The following is a 27,828-nucleotide window of genomic DNA, read 5'->3' as shown; positions in this document are numbered from 1 at the left end:
TTTGTGCGTTAAACGTGTATGTTTAACGGACGCTGGCAAACATTTTTCGAGCGTTGTAATAACGGATTACCAAACACCAAGCAAAATTCATAGGCAGAAATCTTCAACGTGGATAGAGAAATCGATTCAATGGAATATTTGCTATTGATTTCAAATCGAACATCATTCCTCTGATATCTATCTATTCTCTTACATAAATAGCTTCTGTTAAATAGCATTATCTTTTGTTGAACTCAGCTGTTCTTGGAAAATAATGGACCTCAAAAGAGTCCTCTAACACGTGACATTTACTTCTCTACTTATACCGTTATTTTATTTCTTCGATGGTAAGATGAAATCCATCATCAGGTGGTGACCTACGGAGATCCCGCGGAGTCACGGAAGCGAAATGGATCGAATTGATAAAAAGACACGTGCGAAGAGAAAGGAAGCCCCGGGGACGCTGGAGGTGGGAGGTCGAGCAGGGTGAAGTCGCTGGCGGGGTGGAGATGGCGGCCCGTACGCTCCAACCCCTCAGTAACGCGGCAGCCTCTGTCGAAGAGGTAGCTCCGTAGTTTCGTGCTCCGTTATTCGACATAACGTCTTCCGCTTTCCTCGTGCTGTCAATTTTGGGCAGTTTACCGGACGTTGGTCTCTAACGAAATCGTTCGGATCGAAGAGAAAAACTTGGAATTTACCGAAGAAGTTGGAACAATGTAGCGTGAAGATATCTCTCAAGCGGTTACGATCAACAGGTTAATTCTTCGGTGACAAACCGGAGCGACTGGTGAGATTGAAGTCTCTCAAATGTTTGTTTGTCGAATCGAGGACGATAATTGAGGCAGGAGCACTTAGAATGTTAGACTATTTTAGGTAGAGGTACGTCAGCACGAACTCCTGTCAATAACTCGTATTAAACTTGTAACTTGTTGCAATATTTTCACATATTAATTAAAATCTAGTTAAATAAAAAGTAATTGAAAACACATTGCAACTACGAGCTCACAGTTTGTAATATTGATTTCAGATTGGTTGGAAATTAACCAGCAAAGATGAAAGGGAAACGTGGTATGCGCGGTTTTTAGAAAATTATTGCAGAGGTTCACGTTACCGCGCGCAAGAGTATTTATATAAATTTTGCGTTTGAGCGAAACATCGCGGTGAATGAATTGATTCTCTCTCAGTCGAGGCTTCCTTTTTATCATTGGTTTGAAACGAGAAAGAAAATTACAACAGCTGAAGAGAAATAAAATATCTTCGTGAGTTCTTTTTATTTACCCTTGTTTCCCCGCAAGCCGACCGTTTTTTAGGTGAACCGTCGCGTTGCCGCACTTTGGTCCTCTTCGATGGAGAAGGCAAGCGTCCATGGTGTTTGAAGAGATCTGTTTAACCTTAGGGAACCGTATCTGTGACAGGAACAAAAGTTTGTTGGCATCTCTGCTGTCCTTTATATACCAATCACAAAAAAGGTACTGTTCGACACTCGTTGACATTGTTGTTTACCATTAAGAAGTAAATTTTGTACTATAATTATAACAGGATATTTTTGGAATTTTTATAGTACGATAATATCAACGTTCTGAATTTCTATTTGCGTGGCTGCTTCGAATCGTAAATGTGATACGAAGCGTTCATCGGACTGTCCTTTTTTTAAGAGTTCGAAGGGTCCAGCGTGTCCTTTAATCTCTTTGTCTGTAGATGAATTCTCGAAGATCCTTTTTCACCCTTTGGGCAATTCTCCGAATCACTGTGTCATTCCGTAATAGCAGTGCGTAAAAGCAAAAGACTCGAGAACCATCGTAGAAGGGAGAGCAACTCGACAATTGGGCGCGGAGATGAAAATTCAATCCACTCCGGAAGGTTGGCGCGCTGCTCGGAGAAGACTCGTGGCGAGCCGGCACAACAAAGAGTATCGCGTTTCATCATCATTGTGGAAACGCAATGGCAGAAGGACTTTCTGCTTTCGCTTGTTAAATTAAAAACAGAAGAAAAGCACGAAGGCAAGAAAAAATACTAGGCAAAGGACAAGCAGAGATCAAAAGGGATAGCAAGGGCATTCGTAGAGTTATCGATCTGAGATGGCGACAAACAGTCCTGGACAATCGATACATCTAAAATCCCCGCGAAGTCCCCGTCAGCTACCGCAACTACCACACATCCCGATCGGAGGACGGAGAAGTCCCACGCAGTTGTCTGTGAGCAAATCACCGTGCACGCCATTGGTTTTTGAGTTCCCTCCGGAATACTATCCAGAGACACCCAATACAAATTTCGATTTCGAGGAGTTTGGACGATTGAACGAGACTGATCGAGGTCCTAGAAGTCCGAGTTATTACGTTCGTCAGGGATGTAGGAGTCCAAAGAGTCCGACCCCGGACCTGTTGCACTCACCGAATAGAAAATCTCCTATTTTTCAATTCTCCGAGTGTAGAAAAAATTTGGGGAAGACTATGAGCTATCCGCCAAGGAGTCCTGTCTCTGTCTCGCCTATAGTGCCAGTCAGGTCTCCTAGTTCCTCCAATTTCGCTTCCAAAAACCTGATATCTTTCGATCATCGTAAAAGTTCTTGTTTCGGATTAAGTGGTCCTAAAACTCCCATGTCTCCGACTATTGTCACCTCTTTGACTCACGGATTGTCTAGTCCAAAGCACTCTGAAATGAATGTGGATCATCAGAGCAACGTGAATTACAAGACTAATGGATCCGGAACGTCTTGCGTAGAAGGATCTTTCCGGGACAAAAACGACAGTCCGAATAGTAGGAAGGGTAGCAAGAAGAGTAGTCATTTTAATCGCAGTCAAGGATGCTTAAATGAATCTATCAAGAGTCAGAGTGAGAACACGGATGTCTATGGAATAAATGGAAAAAATATGTCGAGAAGATCGACCAGCGACTTGACTGATATGGGAGACGCGGATACGGAGGTGACTTTGCTGTCTAGCCCACGAAGAAGAGGCTCCATGAAGGGTGGTCTCGGTGAGTAAAATAAATCATGACACAAGGGGACACATCGGTACGCTTATTGTTAGTCTCGAACAAAATAAAATTCATTTCCAGCAAAGTTTTTCGAAGGATATTAATAAGGTTGTTCTCTATTGTATTTGTCAAAAGTTCGCTTAAAAACAGCATGGAAGTCTTAATTAAAAATTTATTGGATCAAAATGGGTCAATCTTCGGGAGCGTATTGTCGATTCGCAATTCCCTCGTCGAAACAATCTCCGGCATCGTATTTTAAAAGACTTTGCAAAGTGCAACGAGCGCGGAAAAGATTCAATTAACGGGGCTATCGTTGCACGAGGGAAAAGAGAGTTAATTATCGATTCGTTATCGCGTGGGCGGGTCTCGTGTCCAGTGAAATCGCAAATTATATTATCTCGTAATGAGATACATCGTTTTCCGGACACCTCTAATTATTCAGTCGTTGAAGCATCTGTGGAACAATGCTCTCTCGCGTGGCGATCAACGAGGGGGATCGTCGATAGGATTAAAATCATTAGCCATTACTCCATCGGTTTTACTGATTCCTCCTTCTCCTCTCCCCTCCATTTCTTTTCAATGTCACGTGCGATGGCAGGATTATCGGTTTTAATTAATGCTGGTAGCATCTCGCGCTGATTCCCCCGAGTTGTTCGAAGCGTGCAACACGGTAACGAGCCACGCGACTTCCGAAGTCAAATTTTTTAATCAATTTGTAATCGATGACAATTGTTTCGTAATCGAGCTAAATGACTCGGCCACGTGACACAGTTGTTCGAAGAAGTCAGATTCATCAAAGATAACAGGAGTGGAATTTTCCATATATTTCGGAAACGTCAGGCGCGCTTCTCGGTTCGTTGGTACCAGCGAGAACGCAATTTGCTTACCGATTGAAATATCCCATTGTTCTTAAAGTTAGAGCATTCTGTTTTGTATAAACTGCGTCCCCGTTTTCTCGCGGCTGCACGCCACAGAGATCATAATTACAACGCTTTAAACCATCTTACCGTACATGATGTTCTTCCTATCTCCGCTTCGTTGGAATTAATAACAACGTCGTTATTAGCCCGTGCGTTTCAGAGTTAGTCTCTTTGTTCTTCGAGTCTCGCGTCACGTATTTTCCATAATCTGTTACTCAGCCTTTCGCGTTGTGCTTAATCTCGTCACGCGGCACACAAAGGAAAGGGCTACCGAGAAGCTAAAAGTTGGCTTGACGTAATCATTTTCCCCAGACCGTCTTACCGATCCCAATTGGATCTTCGTTTAAAGGCAGCGAATAAAACCAGCTTTCGTTCTATTCGTTCTAGCCGGTATCCTTTCCCACTCGTGCTCCATTTTTCCCTTGCCATCGGGAACTTTCTTTTTGCCGACGGGAGCGAAAGGCTGATCCGAGTATTTCGAGCGATTAATCCTGTAATACCGTTCGATCTTTAATCCCTTGAACTAGGCACATAGCTTTTGCTCGCGCGTTGGAACAGGATCAAAGTCAGGGGTTAACGGTCATCGCCATGGTCGTGAGGAATCGTCGTTTGGCGCGTTTCACGAGCATTAAGAACGACGTCGAGCAATTACCAGGGATTGTAGATCGCCTTTATTCGCGACAAATCCCTTTGAACCTTGTACGCGACGTGAATTCCCGGCCGGCATTTGATGAAATTGCCTGAGACGTTTCTGTGTTGCAGCCTATCTCGCGTCCAGACGGGGTTCCCGCGACAGCCAGTGCTCCAATTTGTCGAACGTCAGCAATGAGAACGTGGGTCCGTTGAACTTCAGCGCTCACCCCCGCGCCAGGCAACGGAGGACCTCCAATTTCTTGGAGCTACCCGGTAAGCACGTATTTCCATCGCTAAGGCTGTCGAACGCGATATTTCTTCGGTCTTCTGGTCGTTGATCGCGGTTAAGACGGTAGATGGTGGCAGGTGGTAGACGTCGTAAAGATGGAGTGGAAAGACGCAGCTGGATTACCTTGTATACAGGGCTGACATTTTCCAGTCAATTTTCAATTTACCTTATTAAATTCTGGTTTTTAAGATCGCGGTTGTGAAAGCACATTTCAAGGATTTTATTAATATTTTGTTTGCAGTTATTTCTTTCGTTTCTATAATGTATGAAATTCTTTTTATGTTCACCGGTATATATAGCAGCCTTCTTGCGATAATAGCTTTTATATTAAATATGCTTTTGATCCTTGATGGATTATTATGTAAAAGCAGACTGTGCGTGTTTCATGGTCGCAAATTGCTATCATTGCTGGATCTTTCTTTCTTCAGAGCAATTTAAATGACGGAGAATTATATTTATTTGTATAACTTCATCAGGCATTCCAGCGTTCAGCTAGACGTAGGAATTTTCACGATATTTTTCTTTCTGTCAATTTTTGTAACCGAGTTGTAACAATTGAGCGGCAGATTCAGTAGAACGGGGTCAAGTTATCAGATCGACCATTGTTACCGGCGTTTTTAATCGTACATTACTGTTTACATTGAATGGTATCGGAAGCAGCGGCGGCACCGCGCTGCCTGCCCTGGTTTAAAACTTTCAATACGCAATTCGAATATGGAACGAGGTTTCCCCCAACGAAATAAATATACACGTCTAATTTATGTCATCTTATATCTAAATCTAACAGCGGGCCGTGGAATGAACTATCGTGCGATCACAATGTTCAACGTGGTCTTGCCGAATTCGTTCATTGAGCAATTAATTATGAAAATCCTTATGAAAATTCGCCTCGATTGAACGAAGCTATTAAATCTTGAATTTTTCCAATATCTAACGTCTATTCGTTCATCAAAGCGTTGTTACGTTTTAACGAGAAACAAGGGAAAACAAAAAAAATTCAGTCACTTCGATCACTTTGCATTCGTGTCGATGCCACGGAGCTCAAACTCCATTTACATTGAAAACGTTTTTTCATCTGCGTCTCAACACAACGAGGGTGGAAAAGGAAAGGTTCCCCCGCTTCCTTCGGTTGAAGAACCATCGAGGGTTAGGTAATATCGCGAACAGGATCGCGAAGGTAATCCCTGCCCCTGTGCGTCGATGTTTCGTGGTGAGGGTAGCTTGTAGATCTGCCCTTGAATGGATTTCCTAGCGGCATTGAAGCTGCGGAACGTATCAAACTGACAGATTACCCAGGAGTATCCGAGACGGCCGTATCTGCACGGCGGAAATTAATTACGCGGCCGACGTCCGTTGGGTAAATACTTTCCGCAAATAACCAAGCCAACGACGACCTCTGTCGATGGAACAAAACCATCGCCGACATGTGATATTAGGATTAGTGATGTTAGGAAACCGTGTTGGTCAACCAGTTACGTTCCGATGGAGAAATAGCAGTAGAGCGAGGAGAACGCGGAAAAATGAGATACGTTCTCGTAGATCGCCATGATAATCTCGTCTGATAATGAGTTTTTTCCCGACGGCTGGCGGATTCTCATTAATAACCGAGAGTACTGGCCGGAAATAGAAAATTGATATGACATGTAAATTATTGCTCCCATGTTTATGATGATAAACACGATATGCATGATGATAAACTAGACTGCAGTTGTTTATATAATTATTTATGAGAGATTTAAATATACAAAATATCTAATGATAAATAGAGGATAAATATTTGCAGTTAAATGATAATACACATCGTTCTTTCGATTTCTTCTTCTTTTTTCCTCTTGTTTTTTAATCAATACGATTAAAAAATCTCAGAACGGAGAAATGTCCCTCTGTATAAAGTATAACGTAGTGAATAAGAGGAAAAGGTACGAGTAAGCGCTCGAAATGTGGGTGTCCAGGAGATAACCGACAACAAAACGTTCGACACAATCGTTTTCGAGAGGGAAAAATGATCGCGGAAATGTACATGCTCAGATACGCTCGCCAGTCGGGAGCGTTGTTCTTTGATAGCGTGGTTTTTGTCGAATGCTTTTATGATCGGCTTCTTTCTCGTGGCACGCGCAATATTGCGAATTTTTGTTGGCAAAAATTCCTCGGCATATTTTTGCCAGCCTGCAAATATTTAGAAGGAAGAACGAGTCCGGTGATATTCCCATTTACCGTTACGATTCCTCAGATAAGACGTGTATAAAACGAACCGAACCAAATCGATGCGATGCAATAATATATACGTCGATAGGATAAAGGAAGTGGAATAGGATGGACTAGGTCAGACATGGGTCGCCTTTGTCTCGAACGCCTCGGGATTCTTCCTGCTTTTTCCATTGGCTTCGTCATTTCCTCTGCGTCCGGTTTAATTATTCACTGCCTTCTACTTCTTTGTGCTGCTTCTGTTTCGAGAAAGCCTTCGAGCATTGTGTTTTTTACCTAAATTGTGGACAATTAAGCTTCATGCGAACTATCGTTCTTTTTTTAATTCAGAGAAAAAAGAAAAACGAGCCGAAAATGTTTGCGAGTTAGATTTAAATTAACTTGAAGCTTAATTATTTTTAGTTTCAGAAAATTGACATAAAATTTAAGATTTGATAGTTTTCGCCGAATCATTAATTTTTTTGTTAATTGTTGAAAAATCTAAATAAAGGTGAAATCTAACAGAGAAATCCGTATGCCTCAAAGTATTAAAACATGTTACTACACGTACTTCTAAAAGCTTAGAGATACACAGACGTGACAAAGTTCTCTACGTAATTAATATGTTGTTTTCTCGACTTATCTCGCTTTTAATGGAAGATGCACTTGTACTACTTTTTCATCGAATCCCTCCCTTGTATTTGCCTCGTTGTTCTCTTATTTCTAGATCGGTCTGAGCGTAGTAACAAGTTCAATCTGTCCTCTCGCTGTCTCTCAATTTGCGGGAGCTTTATCCTTTCTCGACCTACCTCCGAAATACCGTGGAAGATCGGATTTCATTCGTAGTTCCAAATGATAGTCATCGAAGCTCCCATTTGCGCGTCTAAGCTTCCGATTGCTTGAGGGTATTGGAATTTCCCTTCGAATCGATGAAAACTTGCCGCTAATTTCGACTAGGCAAAGTTTTAGCCAGTGTCGTTGCTGTAATTAGATATTCGGCTCGGGAGACGAACTTCTTGAGTGCCTCGTCGACCTGTAACCGCATTAAATGCCCGCTTTGTCGGTCGTCGTGTACATCATATGTTCCTGGTTCAATTTTCATCCACCTTTGGAACTTGTCCGTGTATGTTAGCGAACTATTGCTCGTGGAAGGTTACCGGTAAAGTTATTTCTTCTGCGTCCGTTCGTTTGACGCAACGATTTTTCAGCTACTAGTTTCATTTGCTTCGTCCACTAGGAATACGATTATTCATTGTTGGACATAGATAGTAAGGAGATCATGCAATTTTGGGCCACTTCGATTCATCTGAACTACCAGAACGATCAAAAATTACTAATCCACTACTTTTCGTAAAAACTTTACAAACTTACAACGATACAGTATTAGCTCTAATAGTTTCTGAATCCGGAAAGATCTAATTTTTAATTTTTATTTCTGTGGTACGTGTTTTGCGGTTCAGTAGTACGATAGTTCTATTGTTAAATCAGAATAGATGAGAGTTTAAAACGTATTAATAGTATGGATATAAATTGGGGAATGAACACTATTCGCTGCAACAGATGAAATAGACTTATCGTAGATGAAACCACGAGTAGCACGTATTGCGTAGGTGGTAGAGGTATTTTTGAATGTATCCGAGGTACGGACTCTGTTGAAGATTTAATTAACTCGATAATAAAGGGATATATAAATAAAAAGATTATAGAAATAATTGCAAAACTCGAGCAGAAATTTATTCCACGATTGCCCGTTCCCTGGGTGGTTCATAGGATCTGATGTAGTATGCATGAGCTGGTTGTGACCGCACTGTAAACCAACGAAGACCCATGGTCTGTTATGGTATTTCGCAGACCCTTTGAATACTGGATTACGTCCGAACGTTAAGGTTCCCCTTCATTTTGCATTTCTGCTAAGTAATACTTCTATTCAAATATATGTACATGCAACGTGACGTAGATTATAATTCTCCGCGTATAATAGTCGTTCGGCTAAACTACATTATACCTGCATAAATATTTATCGATGCGATGGAGCCTATAGAAAAATATTGAAAAAGTTGAATAGGATGGTATACCATGGAAGTTAGTTGGAAACTAGTTGCATTAAACTGCGTTGAAAAAGCGAATGAAATTCTGCAAAGTTTACAGGGCTGGCGAATGGAATTTTCGTTTTGAATTCGAGAGTTTTGGTGATTGAAATGGCGATTGTAAACAGTTTTCAAGTTCATGTATTACAAAACGATGATTCGAACACAACTTTCCCTGTATATTTCAAGAGCGAAAAAAGAGGACTGAACCAAAATTGCTAAGTAGGGGGAAAAAGCGTTTCCATAGTTAGCAAGCTGTTCGAACAGGAAATTGGGAAGCCTTGAAAGCTTCGAAAGCTTTGCTCGTATATTTACTGTGCGTCACGTCACAATTGGAAAACTTCCAAAAGTAAGAGAAAAAAATGATGGTAGTTTGTTTAACGTAAATCGAGGGTTTCATTTTACGATCTGTAACGATCGGTGTTGGTGAACCGGTGGTTGAACTCTTAATTAGAAATTCCAGATGTGAACTTATCAAGCTCTTTGCCTTTCACTCTGCGATCGGTTTATTTACTTTTTTTTTTTTTTTTTGTGTACCTTTGCTTTGAGACTGGGACTACACAGACATTTTTTACGCCGCGTGTCGCACGTGGGAAACAGAGCACGCTGACAACGTTTAATGTCGACGTGTAACACGCAGCGTATAAGACACTCATCCAGCTGTTCAACAGAAAAACGCGACATACAATGCGCGACGTATGAAATGTCCTTGTAATCCTGGTTTAAAATTGATCTCGTCACTTTCGAATATGTATGTAAATATGTAGAAATATTAACCGCAGTAAGACGAAGTATTTCGAAGTGCGAACCGACGCGATAATTGAATCGTGTGTATGCGCGGACAGCGGAAACAGAGTCAGTCTTCGATTGGTATGCGATGAGAACAGTCTTATTGTAGTACCTTTTTATAGCATTTTTCGATTAAATTATTCTTAAAATTTTCTTATTTGTTTTTTTCTTCATGTATGATAACGACTCTTTCTACGTACATGTATATATTTGCCTTGTAAATTCTTTAGAGATTTATTTGACGTTCATTACGTTCATAGAAATTCGGAAGGATGAATAACCGAAAGATCAAATGGAAAACGAAGATAATTATCTAATTAATCGAATATCCAAGCGATATCTGTTTATTTGTTGTTTGTTGGTCTATTTGAACTAATATCCTGGCTTTAATTAACTGTCTATCAATACGTTTCAGTGCCAGATCACATCAGGCCACGAGTACATAGTTTACCAGAGAAAGCGTACAATCCGAGAGCCGGAGAGGATCTCTATAGACTTCGGGCATTCAGCATCACCCATAAAGGCGTCGTTAATCGTGGTGATTCGATTATCTCGAGACGTAGCAGGAGCAACACTTCTGTCAATAGTAGCAGGTAATTAATCCTTGTTAAGAATTATGTTTTTTCTGTGTATGCGATTGTGAAAACTCGTTATAAGTATGTTTCAGTAGGAAATAATTGAAGCGAAACGTACGAAAATTGAAAAATTAAGGATTTGTATGGTGCCTTGATTGTGCAGAGCACTGGGGGAAAAATTTGAAGCATATCGCGTTTTAATATTTTTTGAATAGAATGCTCGTCGCACGAGCGAACGATCTACAATTTCGGGAATTTCAAAGCCGATAATCGGGCACTCCCCTGTATGCAGGATCAGTATTCTTGCTTCCTTTCGTTTCCATTGAATTGCGTTGAATCCGATCTAGAACGAGAACAATGACGGGCAAAATGCGCGACATGCTCGTTCCATCGATCACTCTCTACCATTGGGATTTAACTTATCAGACCGATTTCAATTTTCATGTCATTGCCCTGCTAATAATTAATTGCACCACGACGTGATTGATTCTCGGTTTTTCAGCAATTAAATATATGAATTTTAAACATCGATATTTCGTTTTAACATCATAATATTGCAAGAAAATTTCTTGTTCTTCAACTTTTACAGAAATCGATTTGAACATGGATTCAACGCTCTTTGTATTATATATATTTTCCAGAGGCATTCGGCATCGAATCCGAGTGCCGTAATTTCAATTACAGTCTCCCTCACATTGTCCCACACTTGTCCCTCAATTTGCATCGCTCTCACCTCATCATTTTTCACACTTGTTCGCCTGCTAGAGAATCTCGTAGTATTGGCGGGGGTATTAGAGGATTCAGCGGAAACGGAATTAATGGTGCACGTTTGTCGACTTCCCTACTATGATTCTAATACCTTCAAGCCAACCTCGGCCATCGTCTTTAACGGTATATTTCAGTCCACCGATATCGATCCCCGTATCCTTAATTTCTACGCATTAGAATCACGATAATGGTCGTTTAAATTAATCGTTTTGTAAATTAAACTCTTCGATCTAGTCGCTTTTAATAAAACAAGCTGTTTCAGTCATGAAAGAAAATCGATTGATTTTTGCTTTCGTCCCTGGAAAATTCATTTGTTTAGCAGCCATGGAGCACATGATATTTCTGACCGGATAGAGGTAGAGGTAGTATCGTGGCGCTACGTTCGCGCTTTCATTCGTTTGCCTTCGACTTTCGTTACGAGAGGCCATAAGTCTTCCCTTCCCTGACAGAGAAAAATCGTTCATACCCATGAGAATGGCGCTTGTACTTCGTCCCCGTTAAACTGATTGTCACGACAAAAATTTATGACAATCAGAGCTACCATGCCGAAAATTTAATTCACCGGTGATAAGCGCAGGAAGGGCATGTTTATTTGAGGATCGCGTTTCTGATACCATGTTCGATAAGATAATCGCGTTCACGTCGTGATAAAATCCTTGACAAATCGATCACGCTAAAACGCGTGCCCCCTTTTCTAACGAAGACATTTAGGTAAGAATTAAAAAGTGAAAGTTCACGGAAGGAGGTACGTCGAAGTGGAAAATAATTTCGATTATGATTTTCGGTTAATGGACGTTCATCAGGATGTGTTTTAAAACAGTGAACGAGACTGCGAAAATTTACGAGCTATCTTTCATAAATGAAGTCCATGCATGGGGGAAACTCCACATACACGCGGCGCAGGTAATATCTTTATCCTGCTGATATATCTCGGCTATCTTAAAAAATATGAAAAAAATTGCTTCTTACGAGGAGTTGTTTTATGGCCAAACTATATACTTTGAAAGCTATTTTTCTTACGAATGAAAACGCGGATGAAATTTATGGCTGCTATATTAACCGATTAGTGTCAAACTAAATTTAAAATTTCTAAATTTCGATCTTCCGATTGCCAGCGATCAATTGCCAACTACGTATTTTTAGCGCATAATTCTGTAATCCTGTCAAGATAAAGAAAAATTCATTTCTGGACATTTTCCATGGTTTCCTGATATTCATTTTCGCGGAACTTCGAGCGTATTTATCACGCTTGTCGATGAGATGGAAACTTTATCCACGCTCCCAGGATTCCATGTTTAGCCGGTTGTCTTCCCTAAACTAGAAGTCGTAAATGAGAAAACCCTCGAACCCTGGCGATTTAAACTTTCACTCGCGTCCGCTGCGTGCCCCTCTAGAAAGTGTCACTTAATTTCGGCAACAAGTGAATTAACCGAGTTCCTACGGTTAACTTCGCACTTTATATCGTATTGTATATTTCAACAATTTGTTACCCAGTGATTGGTTTACAGTCAAATTTGTCATGCAAGTTAAGTCGGTACGCAAAATTCAACGTTATTTTTTGATTCCGCATTGTGTATTAATGAAAGCCAACGTACTATCATATATATTTCATTGAACAAATTCATCTCTCTCTCTCTTTCGCGTAACTTCTAATTTATTTCTTGATATCGTTCCTTTAAACGAGAATTCTCTCTTTCTGTTTCTTACGTTTGAGAAATGACGTTCATAAATCTTCCCATGTATCATCTTTGCTTGAACTTCCGGTTTCTACTTGTCGTCACTTAACAAACGATCTCCGTTTTCCTTCTCATTCGGATAATTTACGCGCTAGGCGGACAAGTTAATTCGTCGCTGCCGAGAATAAATCGACTGCAACTTAATTTTTTAAATGCACGAACAAATCTTCGTCTTTATCTTTTATGACATAATCGTATTATATATCTAAACAGAGATATTCTTGATTAGTCGACAAATGGAATAAAGCGATCGATGAGAAAGGTTTTAGTAACCTTTGTCGATCGCGTAGAAATCTCGCTTTCGTCGACGTGTCGATCGATTTCTATTTTAATTCGAACACGTTTCTCGCAAGGGGGAGATATTAGCAATCGTAAACGAGGAAACGTAGGTCGTATTGCCCCTTTTTCACGTTTTTCATTTAACGTCGTTTAATTGGATCTCGAAAACGACATTGAGCCCAGCTGAATTGTCGGACGTCTATGACTCGCCATGACCAGGAACGATGACATTTCTTATCCAATCTCTGCACGCGCTCGACCAAGGTCGAAAGTTTAAGGGTGACATGAAAATTAACAACAGTCGACGAAATTACTGTTGCGTCGTTCCCAGCAACTTTTGGCAATCAGTCGTTTAAAAAACTGAAAAATTATATGGACAAAATGTAATCGTTCAACGATTTTCCAAGCGTTTTCTCTTCTTTTCTTTTTTTACGAGGATTCAAGATAGTCGTGGAATCAGCTTACGGTTCTCAACGAAGGGTATGGATGTCGACGAGCTGTCTTTCTACTTTTGAAAGCACGTCGCTTAAGTAACCAGCAATCTCGTTGCTATTCTGAAATGGTAACAATAACGCTCGCTGTAGATGGGGGATGTGAGAGATCGGCATTGAACGAACCAGAGAACAATATCTTAGAAACTTTATTATACAAAGATAATCGAATGTTTGCAACGAAATGTGGGATCAAGTCGTGACAATGATGGAGAGGCTTGCGTATTTAAAGGAGGATCGGTGATACGATCAGGGACGATCCTTAGAGGAAGAAAAGGAAAGGGCGAATCGCTATTTGGCGGGGAACCGCGCCGATTGGAGGAGAGCCAGAGCTCATGGTCGAGGCTTCCAAACGTTCCTTCGTTTTCTTATTTTTCTTATTTTCATTATCAGGTATGCGGTGCAAAAGAGAGTGGTTATTTTTGAAAGTCACTTCGAAAGGCCGTGAACGCTTTGACTCGTTGATCAGCTATACTCTTCCTTCTGTTCTCTACCGCTTCCGTAGCACGGTCGCACGTTCTTCCAGACTCGATCCAAGATCAACATGCAAGACACGAGGAAAGACTCTGCCTGGCACTAACCGTATTTCCTTTGAATCTCGTTTCGATAGAACCATGCAGGCGTGACGCAGTCGACAAGAACGCGACTAGCTTCTCGAGTGTCTTCCATCGGATATTTCATTTTCGAATTTTTCACATGGAAATGTTGGAACAGATCGGGAGAACGCACTAATATTGTACGTGGATCGAAGCTGGAGCCGAGTCAAAAATACCGCGTGTAAACTCTCCCCTGCGTGGCACGACGTCAAAAAGGTATCCGTTTGTTGTTTTTTAATTGTGATTTGGTGTGACGATAATGGATCTAGTCGCTGTACTCGATCGTTTCCTCGTACTCCATGGACTGCTGCGCCCTCGTCGATGACGAGGTCACGGACTTGATGGATGTCGACGACTCGATGACGGACTTGGTCTGCACGCTCTCCATGGATTTCATGGTGGAGACGGATTTTGATTCCGCCGTTATGTTCATCGACTGCTCGACAAGGCTACCAGCGTTTTCGTTCACTGCCGAAATGAACAAATTCTTATCTTAATACACCATCCGGTGTATTGATTCATGATTATTTTAAACGTATCTTATCTTGCAAATTGTGAAAAATTCCGAGTCACAGAAAATGACTGATAGCATTAATTAGAACTAGAAAGTGGAATAAATCAGCCAAATTGGACTTAAATAACAGGAGGAAATCGAGTTAGAAAAGTAAAAAGGGATTCGATCGTGTACCAAATCAAATTAGCAGCACGCACCTTTAGCGACCTCCATTACTCAAAGTTGCGCGTCGGTTTCTCTTAGCCAATCGGTTCCCAAAGGAAGTTTCCGTGAAGAAAGGAGAAGCGAACAACTCGAGATCAAACTCACGAATGGTCCGAACCGCGGAGCTTTGGGTTATTCTAAACCCGTAACCGATGATGGAGAGGGAAAGTCCGCGATCACGTGGCGGTAAAGATGCACGAGTGTCAGGGGGCGAGAGGGTAAGGTGAAAAATATTAAGCGTGTTTGGCGGCTTTTACGACGCGGCGAGGAATATTCGTGGAATTTCGAATGGCTCGCAACGTACGTGTCTCGACGCTGAGTCAATGTTCTTCCGACAACCGCGACGTACGTCTAGCTCATTGTTAGTCATCGCCGTCGAAGATTAGTACTCTGATAGTCTCGAGATAACTGGAACCAATTTACAATCAGTTACGTGTATCTTTGTAATAATTTAATTTCGCGTTTCTTTGGGACAAGATTTAACGAAAAACGAATTTTTGAAACCTGAGAATTTTTTTTAGTCATTGCAATCATCGAAGTTGTAAGGTATTTTGAAATCACATCTGGTGGAGCCTCCAAGAGCTGCCTCTGTGTAATGCTGAGGAAAATAGCGATTCGTAATCCGTCTTCTTGATGAGAAAAAGTCACGGTAGGGAAGTTCGTGGAAGAAACTCCATGATCAAGGAATTAGATACGGTTAAACGATAGATCGAGTATGAGAGTTTTTATAGCATTGATCGAACGTTCTTAAACCAACGTCGATTCAACGTTTTCATTACAACGATACTTCCTTTATTTCTGGCGCAGGTCCTTCTGTTATAAATTAATAAATATATATACTTTCTGTTTCTTCTGGTTTATATTAAGAAGAAATAAATTTCAATAGAGCTTCTTCCATTTAAATATATATATATACATGTAAAAAAAATATATCTACATCAAACCACAATAATTTCGCATAATGTAAGTGAGTCATTCTCACGAAATCTAAGAATCATATTTTTCACGAACGTTCGTGAGTTTCACCCTCGTTTGAGCACTATTTACAGTGGAAACGCAGTTTGAAATTTTGCCAGATTTTCTGTAAACGTACCATCTTCGTGTTTTTTCTGCGACATACTTTCAAGGCAGTCTGTTTCAACGCACAAGGTGATCGGTCACTAAATTTAAAGACTGACTTTTCGAACTAAAAGATGAGTCACTTTTCGATCGTGGAAGATCAGCCTTCTCTACTGCTACATACGAGTAATAATTGATGACTCATGCATGCTAGTGATTGTAGCAAATCGAATTTTCATCCATGGAAACGGTCCAAACGTCGCACATCAAATGACATATGAACTAGGCCGAGTAATTGTCAGCCAACGTTGAATTAATCGGAAAGTTTGACGGGAATCTTTAATTATTGGCCTGGTATGATGTTCATGCGTCATACTGGCAAACCATTCTGCTGTTAGAATAGTACTTTTATTTATATTTGTTTGAACAAAATGACTAAGGTTGCGCTATTTCTACGCGACGTAACGAGCTCGTTCAAGGTGACTTTCATTTAATAATTTTCGATGGAAAATTGGATGAAATTAGATAGAAACTATGATAAATGGTTTCCTGCTACAGAGATTGTTCTTTAATTAAAATGTGTTCCGGGTACACCAATTTTCAATAATATTTTTTACCTTTATTTTACATTGACGTACTTCTATCGATATCCTCCAACGAATTTTCCTCTGTACAATCATCGCGGGATGGTTCTCTCGAAACATCGTAGGAATCCCCTCAAAATAGTCACAACTTGTTTGCGGCCAGGCGTTAGTTAGACCACCGAGAGCGATCCCACAGGGAACGAGCCCGGGAAAATAGGTTTCACACAGGGAGGTCGGTTCTCTGGCTTACGCGAAAGGTTTCCATCGTCCAGCCTCTCATTCCTCGTCAACCTTTTACGCACAGCCAACTCTGAATTTATGTTCGTCCGTGGTAATGTGCCGTTGGCGAGGATTAAGGAATTCTACGAGGAAATTCGATCGTTCGACGATTACCGTTAAAGAAAATAGACTCGATGAAAGATTGGCTTGAAGAAATCGCGTTTCGTAGATTTAGAACGAAGTTGGATGGAACGTAGTGCGAACGATTCTCTATGTGAGTACAATTTAGAAATCCGAAACCGCTCGCATTTTTACGCTTTTTTACCATATTCGATAAATGCAACTTTGTTTCTAACTTCTTGCTGTTCCATTGCAATCTCATCGAAATATTCGGATGCGACATCGTTTCTTATTCAACGTGATTAGCAAAGATCGATGTTCGAGCTATTCGGATTCTGTTCTCAACCTCGACTCGCTTTTTTCGACGATTCATCTGAAAATTTTCTCTACAAAATTAACACGGCATCGCCAATTTATCAACGTTGATGTAGACGTTTAATCTCTCTCTCTCCCCCTCTCTCTTTCTGTGAATCCTTTTAATCCATGCAAATTTACGTATTTTCTTGACGATAGAAGGAGAAAAAGAGGAACCTCGACGATCGTGGAATTTCACGGCAGAGATGTCGCAGAAAAAAGTTTGGTCGTTGGAAAGATGATCGTCGAGCAAGAAACGACTACCATTGTGTCTAGACGATAAGAAACTCTTCCGGTGGAGATTGCCTTTCGCTTTTGTCGTGATCGTCTGTTATTACGCCAATTATTACATCGTATCCAAGGAGATGAGCCCAGTCGATGCGTTCCATCGTCTCTTCAAATAGACGGTGTAAATATTTGCACCGGTTTTTCGTTTTCTTACCGGAGAGATCTCTCCCTTTCTCGCCCCTCCGTTTATATATAACTCTGTACGTTACAGCCTCATCTTCGTGTTTCGTGTAAGTGTACTTACACACGTGCCAAACCGGAGGAATGCACGAAGCATTGTTCTTGGCCGGGACACGACGCGTGTCTCGATCGAGAGAAACCACGAGACCGAGTCTTGAAAATCGTGTAAAAGGAACAGTTGAATAATCGTCGGTCGAGATTTTAGACTGGTCAGAGCGTTTCTCTGAATAAATGAGTACAAATTCTCGGAATAAATGGGCGAAATTATTAACGTAAATTATTAACGAATAAACGCAATGTTTTCGCAGAAAAATAGCAAACAGCACTGCCAGAGAAAAACATAAACTCAACAAGCAAATTAAGAGTCGATGAGAATTCGTGATAGCGACATTCGTCGCGTCCTGCTACTTTACCGGATTCATTAGCATTCTAAATATTATCACGATGACCATACAAAGTGGTTCGCTTTTCTACTCATGTAATCCGCCGCGCAGCGCAATTAAAATCGGTCGCGCGAAACGCGCTACATATATCGACTGCTTTTCAGTTATTCAGGCATATTTGACCGTGTCCACACTGTTTCTCCATTGGTACAATTTTTTTTTTTTTTTTTTTTATTTATTCTGCTCAATCGCGCATATCGTGATCGATTCGCAATTTTTATTCGCCGATAAATAAAATGCCTGGCAATTTTCTACTAATTTCCTGTAGATCGAACAACTCATTCAACCTTGAAATTCCCGATTTAAAACTCGAATTCCTCGACAGGGTTAGCCGACGCAGTTACAAGTCGACGAAGATCGTAAAACTTTAACTCGCTGAATCGAACTGAGGGGTTGAAAGCAGAGAGTTCCGTTTTATTGGGTTGAAATTCGTGTTCTATCACATCGAGACAAGCGCGCTGCTTACGTCGAGCCATTGCTGCGTTAATCCCAGATCGGCAACTGCTCCTTTCCACGCGCTCGCTTTGTGTCCAACATTATGCACGTAAATTTGATTATGTAGCTCCCCGTCATACGATCGATAAGGGCTCGCGGTGAAACGTGACAGTCGAATGGAGGAAGTCACCTTGCCACAGTAGCGAATTGAAGGAATGGAGAAGCGAATACCTTTGTTCGAGTGTACATCGACGTAAATGGTTTTATTCTGAAAATATCACGAACTTATAGCTATGTCTCTCGACGACAAATAGGTCCTTTCCGATGTGCTCTTTTGAAGCATACTAGATGTACGTAAAATATGGATGGCTCTAAATTGAAAGAAAATTTAATAACAAATCAAAGAGGGTTAATATTTGATCCACGTGTGCACTAGCAGCGTGCACTAAGGCGCCACGCGATATGTGAATTACTTGAACAATTTTCTTGTTCGTATTTCGTTCCCATCTGCTGTATATGTATACAAAGTAATACGATAAATCGAAAGTTTCGATTTATCAAGAAAATTTCAGCTTTGTCCAGCGAGATGATTGAAACTTGACGGTTCTTTTCGTTTCGTTGAATGGCTCACGTGTAATCGACCAGAGGCTTCGAAAACTTGTCTGAATTTACGTAATGTTTCGTGTAATGTTCCGCTGATTCTGTAGCATCGGCGGAAATTCAATCGCCGTTGGAATCGATTTCACCACGATCTCTCCCCTACCGTTCAACTCAACTCCATAGAACCCTCGATGGCCGAAACATTCTATTCGAGAGCTTTTTGGTCCATTAACCGACGATTTTTCATCGACGCCGACGATGAAAACGAAGAAACGTTCCGTCATCGGTCGACGAGATTCGATATGATGGGTGCAATTTAACGATATGCATTCTCCTAGATGCACGTCGAGACGTATTTTCCTTTTCGTTTGCTCAGAAAACGTCGAGGATGGAAAAGGGATAGAGTACCAATGCGAGTTTATTAAAATTTTTCGCGGAAGGTATTGGTGTCTTGTCGAGTTTATGACTGGAACAGTGGAGCTGAAAACAACCGAGACAGTCGCGAAATTCCACGATTTTTATTTTTGTGGCTGCATTGCCGTTTTAGATGACCCGATTCCTCGAATAAGTCGAAAGTAATTCTCGCGGAAGGAAAGTCGGAAAATTTATAACATTTCGTGTACATATGGAAGATTCTGAGGAATATGAAACGTGTTATTTATAATAATTCATATTTATCTGAATTTCCGTGGTAGAGTGAATCACGCCAACATGCAATCTCGTATTTCACACTTGATCGGTTATAATTTGCATCACTTAAATATCAAAAGGCCTTGTTACGTTCTTCAAAATAGTTTCTATATCTTTGAATTATATCCCAGTTTCAAACAATCAAGATCACCAATTGTTTGCATCGCCACGAATATATGTAACATTCATTCAGATTTCTTTTATGCAGACTTCGTCTCTAATTAAGGACCAGTAACATTCGCGGCATGAGAACGTCGACGATCGTTGTAAGCGAAGCAATCTGCAAAATTGAAACAAAACGCGCCACCGTGACAATGGTTACATTTTGTCGATATTCTCGGCAAATCCCAACAATCCTCACGTGTTTCTCCTCCGTGTCGTGTTTCTCCTTCTCTTGAAACGGGCATGATTTTGCATTTGGAGAGATAATAGGATTATTCTGTAAACAACAATCGTAACTGAAAGTTATTTAGATGCAACATACTAAATATGCATGTTTGACGAAGAACCGTGTAATCTATTGTTCGAGCGAAGCTCGCTAATAGGATTCGGTCTCCTCTCGCAGCGGGCTCTATATACTTACGATAAATTAATTCGATGGACTTTATTGAGTCGAGATCGCTGATTGGTTGAACTATAGATGATAATTATAGATCTGGGCTGGAAGGGCTCGTAGCTGCGAGAACCATAGACGTCAGCCTGACTGTCCTGTGGAAATCATGATTTTCAATCAAACATTTTACAATTCATCCCTACAATATTCTATCTTTCTTAACAGAAATCGAATTGAGATACTTTCTTACGATTAAGTCGAAGCTTCTGTACTATTCGATCCTACACGACAACACGATAGTCACTGTACGGTAAATTTTTGTACATTTTGTTCAGAAATAGCAATGTCTCGGGTGAAAGATCACCGTTCGAAGGTTCCTGCTGCAGCGGACAAGGCGTGGGAGCGGATAGCTCGGAAAGCGAAGAAATGGAAGAGATCTCGAAATATCGAGTGGTTCTGCTCGGTGATTCCGGAGTTGGGAAAACTGCGCTGGTTTCGCAGTTCATGACCAGCGAGTATATAAACACATACGATGCTAGCCTGGGTAAGTCTAATCCTTTATTCTCTGTCGATCGATATAAAAAATTTAGTAGCTATTGTTTGTTATTTTCTGCCTGTTCTTTTACGTTTTTTCTGTATTTGTAGTCACTGTCGATAACTAAATTCCACCTATAGATCGCGTGTAGCGTCGAAGTTAATAATAGAACGAAGCGAAAAGAGGATTACTTCGCCATGTTTTCTCTGAGTCCTTTTTCCCTTTCGTCCTCTATGTTTTTTGTTCTCTTTTTTTCTAATAAAGAAAACCACATTTTGAGCGTTGTTTAAAGCACAATAACGAGGTTCTCCTGAAACGAGTCACGAGCTGTGGCTATTCTTTTCTTCCCGTTGCTACAGCACGACCGAGTGGTTCGATAATTTCGTTATCGCGTCTTTTTTTATTTTGCGATGTCTCTTTATGTTTGTATGCATCGTATCACCATTGTGCCTGATAACCCCGGAACTGTGACAAGCTGGTTAGAGCTTGGCGTTCGTCTGGCGTTCCAGTAGAAAAGTTTAATATCGAAACGCAAGGAAACATATCTGAAATGGAAGAACTGAACAAGATTTGCCGCAATTACTTCTTTTGAATTTCCCGATACAAAGAAAGCTTCGAACGATTCGTCTTCTCATATTTGGTTATTAAATATTCCACCATTTTTATGCTTCGAGATCTACTTTTCCATCGAGGATAAGGAAAGAAAGGTATTCAAGCTGGCGAAAGGGTGGTTCTTTGAAACATATCTTGTTCAAATTCAGGGAAATCTACGCTCTACCGATGTACCGAAGGGGTGTTTTTGCGTACGGATAAATATTTTACCCAATGCTCGAACTTTTCTCTTATTTCTTTCTAACGAATGCAGGTACTGTATTCTACTGGTAGCAAGCTAGTTCAGAAATACCGAAAGAAATTCTGGCTCGCTGGAACTTGGTTAAACGAGTTGGCGGTTATACGGGGAGGTACGTTAATTATAAACGCACGCATGAGATCACAGCAGTGGTTGTGGATATAACGAGTATTCCGTTTCTTGCCAACTTTTTCGTACGTCTAATTATCCGACCATTTTTAATGAAGAATTTTGGAATTAAATTTCACCGTGCCTCCTTGTCAATTATTTTACAAATTGTAATCTTCGCGTTTAACACGTTCACTGTGTTCATACCCGTGAGTTGCTCCGAATCTTTTCTGTTTATTAAATACTATAGTAAAACTGTTTGCGTGGGAAAAAACGAGCGAAGGAAGACTTTCTTCGGAGTCTAATGATGATTAATAACGGAGTTCGTTAGACGCTCTACGTCATCATGCTTATCGCCAGACAAATGGTCAACTGTTTATCAAAGAATTTTCAGGATTTTTTAATCGACATATCCGCCATTAAATCAGGTGATCTTTCTTTGTAGAAAATAGATTGTCGATTCGATTTGTACGTTTCGACGTAACGATACTCGAATGTCGGTTCTCATCCATTTGGTAATTCAGAGAAAAATCTCGTTGACGATTTTCCAAATGGCCTGACCTCGGTTTCCGTTCCACACGAACACGATCCTCGCCGCGTGCGATAATGGCGGTTTCGTGTAACTCTACCAATGCGGATTGTTAATGTGGCCTTTCGCCATGGTTGTATAGTATTGTACACCTACCTGTCGAAGCAGCCTTCGGCCTATTACAGGACAATTGTTGTTCACTACGCTGTACACATGATTATACGATACTCCCACCTAATTTTTCTTCCGTTACATCCTTCGCGTGTTTCTATTTTGAATAATTAGTCATTTAACGCCTCGAAGATGATGCTTTCTGATTTATACTCGCGCCGACAGAATGACATTCTTTCTTGATTCGAGCAAAAATATTGCAAGTTCGTTGTTTCCGAGATACTTTGCGTAAGAACTAGTTAAGTAAATTAGGTTGAGAGGAATATATTACAACGGTGTCTGAAATGTAGAACTTAGATTCTACACGTGCTTAAACGTGTTAAATTCGTATACCACGAGCACTAAGAGACTAGGACCGTTAAGATTTTTATCATAAGTATATGTATAACACGGTTTGACCATTTTCGCTTCTCCTTTTATTCGTTTCGCATTTGGAACAGTGCAGAGATCCAGTTGTTTTTGTCGCTGCTAGAAACTGGTCTTTCGATAAAAAAGACTGCCGGAAGACTATTGTTTTCTGTTTCACCGACTAGTTTTATTGGTTTTAGGCTTCGCGAGCAAAACTTATTTTATTGCCAATTCTTTCAATCGTTCTATTTCATATTGACGTGTTATGAAGAGAGTTATGATGTTTGACAGATGACGAATTCGGGGAAAAGACAGTGTCAATTTTGCTGGATGGCGAGGAGTCAGAAATGGTATTTATCGATCACCCGCACGTGGAGATGAGCGTAAGTACCATTCATTTCAAAGACTTTACACCTACGCCCGAATACGCGAGTTTGCCTAAATTCTATAAGCATGAAACGTAATTAACCAGGAAACGTTGTTGCATAAAAGTAAAAGCTTGGACGGATAGACATGGCGGATAAACGTCAAGTTAGTAGCTAAGTAACGGGACCTGCCTGGGTCGAGAAAGGCGAATCAAAGAAGAAAATTAACTCCAAATAAACAACGATATTTTAATTAATTCCGAAGATTAATTACTTGGAAAAGCTGACTTCCTGATATTTTCTTTTAATATTTGCGGTAGAACTACGGTTGGCTTTTCTCGAACGCAAAAAGAAAAAAAATTTTAATCTTTACATCTTGATTTAGAATCGAACAACGAATAAAAGATATTTTAAACCAGTTTATCACGACGAACGAAGGTTCCGAGTAATATCTAATGCAATTACTTCTACGAATCTCGTGTAGGTAGAGAATTCTTTGTCCACCTACGAGCCCCACGCGTGCATCGTGGTTTACTCCACCGTGTCCCGCACGAGCTTCCAGGTTGCGGAGGAGATCCTAAACTACTTATGGAGGGAGCACTACACGCAGGAACGATCAGTGATTGTAGTCGGTAACAAGTCTGATCTTGCGAGAAGTCGGACGATCACGGCAAATGGTGAGTTTTATCCTTCAGATAAAACGTATTTTTAATAGCAAAATCGTTGAGAGAGATTTCGAATGTCTAGCTCGAATAATTGAAAAGTACCGTAGGTAACTGAAATAATAGAAAAGTAGGTATCTATTGATCAAATTAAGGAGCACGGGTCTGGCAGATACCATTTTTATATCAAATTCGCAGAAAAATGTTTGTTAATTATTCGCGTAGATTTATTACCGGAACTTTCATTCCCCGAATCATTCCATGGTATATTTTCACCCTATTATTTTCAAACACGTGAATCGTCCCACACGTGGATAGCCATACATATATATATATGTACTTCAAACAATGCAACGATCAGTCGGACACAGATGCATCGATTCTTTCTCCCTTTGGTCGCGAAACGAAAGATTTCGTAGAAATCTGCCAGAGTTTTAAGGTGCATTCAAGTAACTCAAACGCGGTACTCGATTCGGAAGCATTTGTGCAAAGATCCCGAGCTGCGAATTTGATAAAGCTTCTCGAAAAGGAAGCGAGCGAGTGTGTGTGAGAGAGAGAGAGAGAGTGTGTTCTGGTGATCGAATAGTTGGTGTTCTTTCAAAGAGGGTAAGCAGCTAGCAACGTCGAGGGAGTGTAAGTTCATCGAGACATCCAGCGGTATCCAGCACAATGTAGACGAGCTTCTGGTAGGCGTGCTCAAGCAGATTCGACTTCGTGAGAGCCGTGACAAGAAGCTGAAACGCCAGAGTAGCAAGAGGAAGATTCTGTCTAAGCTGCACGGTAGCAAGACGGCGCTCAGCCTAAATCTCGCCAGGGAGATATTGAACAAGATGTGCTTGAACGACAGTAAGAGTAAGAGTTGCGAGAACCTGCACGTGCTGTAAGAGGATATCGCGATCATTGACCGACGACGTTCGATATTTCGCTGTATTCCCGATGAATCGCATGAGTGAGAATGTAAAACACGTTGTAAACTTCGTGAAGCTCAAACTTTTCCGTCGAGTAAAGGTTGCGGTTTGCTGGTATGTAATGTAAATTTCGAGTAAAAAAAATGGCAAAATATTGTTTCAAAGAGTGCGTACGTTAATGGAAAAGTTGTTCCAGCGTGATTGTGGTTTTTGGTTAAGAGGATTTCGTTAAAATCATATAAACAAATGGGTTTTAGTGAGTTTACATTAGCAGGACGAATAAAATGGAGGATGGCGGAATGGTGCAGCGAAACGAGACGTTTCTCGCGAGTATCGATTTTTCGCTGTTTTTAGTCTCATAACGAATTCAGGCCTACGCATATCGCGTCCTCGCGATGGATGGATAGAAAGCGCAAACAAGGAAACTTTCACCCTTCCTCAATCGTGCCCTCGAATAATATTTGCTCTACCCTTCTCTCGCCCGTCGGTGGTAACCAAAGCGTCGTTTACAATTGAAGAAAACTGGTTGTGGACCAAGCAACGAGTTTTGTACTCGAAACGAGTTTCAAAAAGTACGCGAGTCAATTTGATGAGCTGTCAATTTCTCTTAATTTGCGATACGAAACGCTCATTCTTTAATTATATGTTCGGCGTAAGATCTCAAAATCGGAAACGAAGGATGGAAGATCGCAAAATTTATCATGAGACAAATGACAGCGCGAGTAAATTTGGCGGCTGCATGATACGCGGTTCTATTATTTATTAGGATCTAATGAATAACACGTGTCCCTCGGCTCTAGTGTTGCAACTGGCTGTGTTCTACACCGGCGCTCGTTTATATATTGGGTGATTCCTTCCAAAACAATCGATACGCTCGCCCCTAAAGTTGGAGGAAAAATACCAAGCCATAAAAACGGCAGTTTTATGGCTGAAGGTGTTAAAAGAACTCCAAGGTTTATTACGCTTTCTCTATGTCATTGAGAAGTATCGATCGCGATTATTCCTATGGTTTCTAGTTATTCCGCCGTACGCTTGTTAATTATTCGATCAAACATTGTCACACGATTTCTATATATAAGTCGAAATTTCTTAGCGAACCATGTCGAACGTTTTACATAAATTACTCTGCATTCGATTGTTTGGTGGTGAAACACTAACGCACTGTTTCTCTCACGTGTAACTCATACACACGTGTACAGAAACGAAGAGAGAGAGAGAGAGAGAGAGAGAGAGAGAGAGAGAGAGAGAGTTTTCCGATAATTGCGGCTATGCGATATATCAGCTTCAATTAAACAACTTCCATTAATTGAGATAAAAACAGCTGATCGCCGTTTACTTTCGGAACGAATTGATTTGTGTCAATGCGAAAGTTAGGCTCTAATCGTTCCTCGTCCGGTCGATTTTCAAAGAGGATACGTTTGCCAAGTGAGCGAAGACGTTGTCGACGGCGTATCATTAATTTATTAAATTAACTGGGCCAACGGAAGGTGTAAACGACGTCGCTTTTCGTCGTTGACGGTCATTTCGTTTCTGATAAACGTGGAATTTCACTTTGAGGATCGAGTTAGCCGATCAAACCTCTAGGTTCGTTTCGTTGGACGCTGGTTTCGTCCAATTCGCGCGACGCTGGACGTCCCAACGCTTCTTATTATACGATATCGTGTAGAAATATAATGTAACGTCAATAGTTTAACGATTATATATTGAATAAGCTATTTCACAAAAACTCTAGATTACTTTGAAAATCTTAATTCGAGAATTCTATTTCTGAATTCATACCATTAATATAATAAGCAACTCTGATTAAAAAGAAAATTTAGTAGAAAAATCTTTCTGAATAATTTTTAATTTGTCTTCCAAAGATAGGAAAGACGCACATACGATTTTCGTTTTGTTCGTTTCCCGCGAAACGGAGCTTCGGCCACGAAAGCTGGTATCGCGTATTTCAGGGAAATATTTATAGGATTGTCAAAGTGAAAAAAAAAGAAAAAAAAAAAAAAAAGAAAAGATTCAATCGAGTAGGGACGGCCTAAAAACGTACAAGACGGATGGAGAACGATCTCTCCGTCGATATATTTGCATGTAGATTTATCATATTATTAATGTTGTTTTCGAAAAGGCCAGCTGATCACCGGTAATGATCGATCGTTACAGTGATTTCAGGATATTATGAATATCTGTAAATTGAAATAAGCGCTTCACATATCGAGCAGCGACTTCTTTATGGTAGAGAACAATCGATTATACGTATTTTAATCGTAAACATTCACGTGTCCTGATTATCACAGTCTGACCTCTGTCTTAGATCATTGTCAATTCGTAAGAAGAGTTCGTAAACGGTTATATTTTCTCAAGCATCGTTCGTGAACGACGACAAAATCCGTTACAAATGTTGTTAATCGTCCTATAAAGTCGTGGATATCTCAGAGCTACGGATACCCCGAAAGGCTGGTCTATTTTTATATACACAAGCTCGTCTAATACGTTTTATTACGATCTGTCATCCACACGATCGACGTTTTTCTACTCTGTAAGAATTACTCTACATATGCGAAAAGCTCGTGCAGGGAGCGAACGTATCACTTTTTTCTTTCGTCTTTTTTCAGAAAATAGGCGTTAAATCCTTTCGATGGCGCGGATAAAAGATTTAAGATTCCTATAGTTTACAGGATTTATTGCACATTTCGCGAAGAATCCCTGCACGTTCACACGACAATCATATTTTGTTATCTATCGTGTTGTACTCTATATCTGTGGTAGGATTTAGACCTTAGATGTTTATGTCGAAATAAAAGCAATATACATAA

At 40.6% G+C, this 27,828-nt stretch overlaps 1 protein-coding gene across 3 annotated transcripts; it reads left to right on the top strand.

Moving 5' to 3' along the window:
* The first annotated feature begins 173 nt into the window (after positions 1-173).
* On the top strand, positions 174-27,828 carry LOC139989602 (uncharacterized). Of its 3 annotated transcripts, XM_072008017.1 has the most exons (9): positions 174-858; positions 1,007-1,448; positions 1,678-2,955; positions 4,638-4,781; positions 10,273-10,450; positions 20,881-21,089; positions 23,378-23,469; positions 23,936-24,128; positions 24,717-27,828. In XM_072008017.1, the coding sequence occupies exons 3-9, from the start codon at positions 2,058-2,060 to the stop codon at positions 24,995-24,997; spliced, it is 1,995 nt and encodes a 664-aa protein (XP_071864118.1). In that variant the 5' UTR covers positions 174-858; positions 1,007-1,448; positions 1,678-2,057; the 3' UTR covers positions 24,998-27,828. The 3 variants fall into 3 exon arrangements, with proteins under 3 accessions (XP_071864118.1, XP_071864119.1, XP_071864120.1); XM_072008018.1 differs by lacking the exon at positions 1,007-1,448 and having other exon boundaries at positions 174-766; XM_072008019.1 differs by having other exon boundaries at positions 174-1,448.

The sequence above is a fragment of the Bombus fervidus genome, chromosome 8 (genome assembly GCF_041682495.2).
Source record: "Bombus fervidus isolate BK054 chromosome 8, iyBomFerv1, whole genome shotgun sequence".
Classification (NCBI taxonomy): domain Eukaryota; kingdom Metazoa; phylum Arthropoda; class Insecta; order Hymenoptera; family Apidae; genus Bombus; species Bombus fervidus.
Note: the sequence above shows the minus strand (reverse complement) of the source record. Positions and strands in the feature narration are given on the sequence as shown.

Coding starts and splice junctions, on each gene's coding strand:
- LOC139989602 (XM_072008018.1), top strand. CDS start 2,058: ATGGCGACAAACAGTCCTGGACAATCGATACATCTAAAATCCCCGCGA. Junction 2,956..4,637: donor CTCCATGAAGGGTGGTCTCG/GTGAGTAAAATA, acceptor TCTGTGTTGCAG/CCTATCTCGCGTCCAGACGG. Junction 4,782..10,272: donor CAATTTCTTGGAGCTACCCG/GTAAGCACGTAT, acceptor AATACGTTTCAG/TGCCAGATCACATCAGGCCA.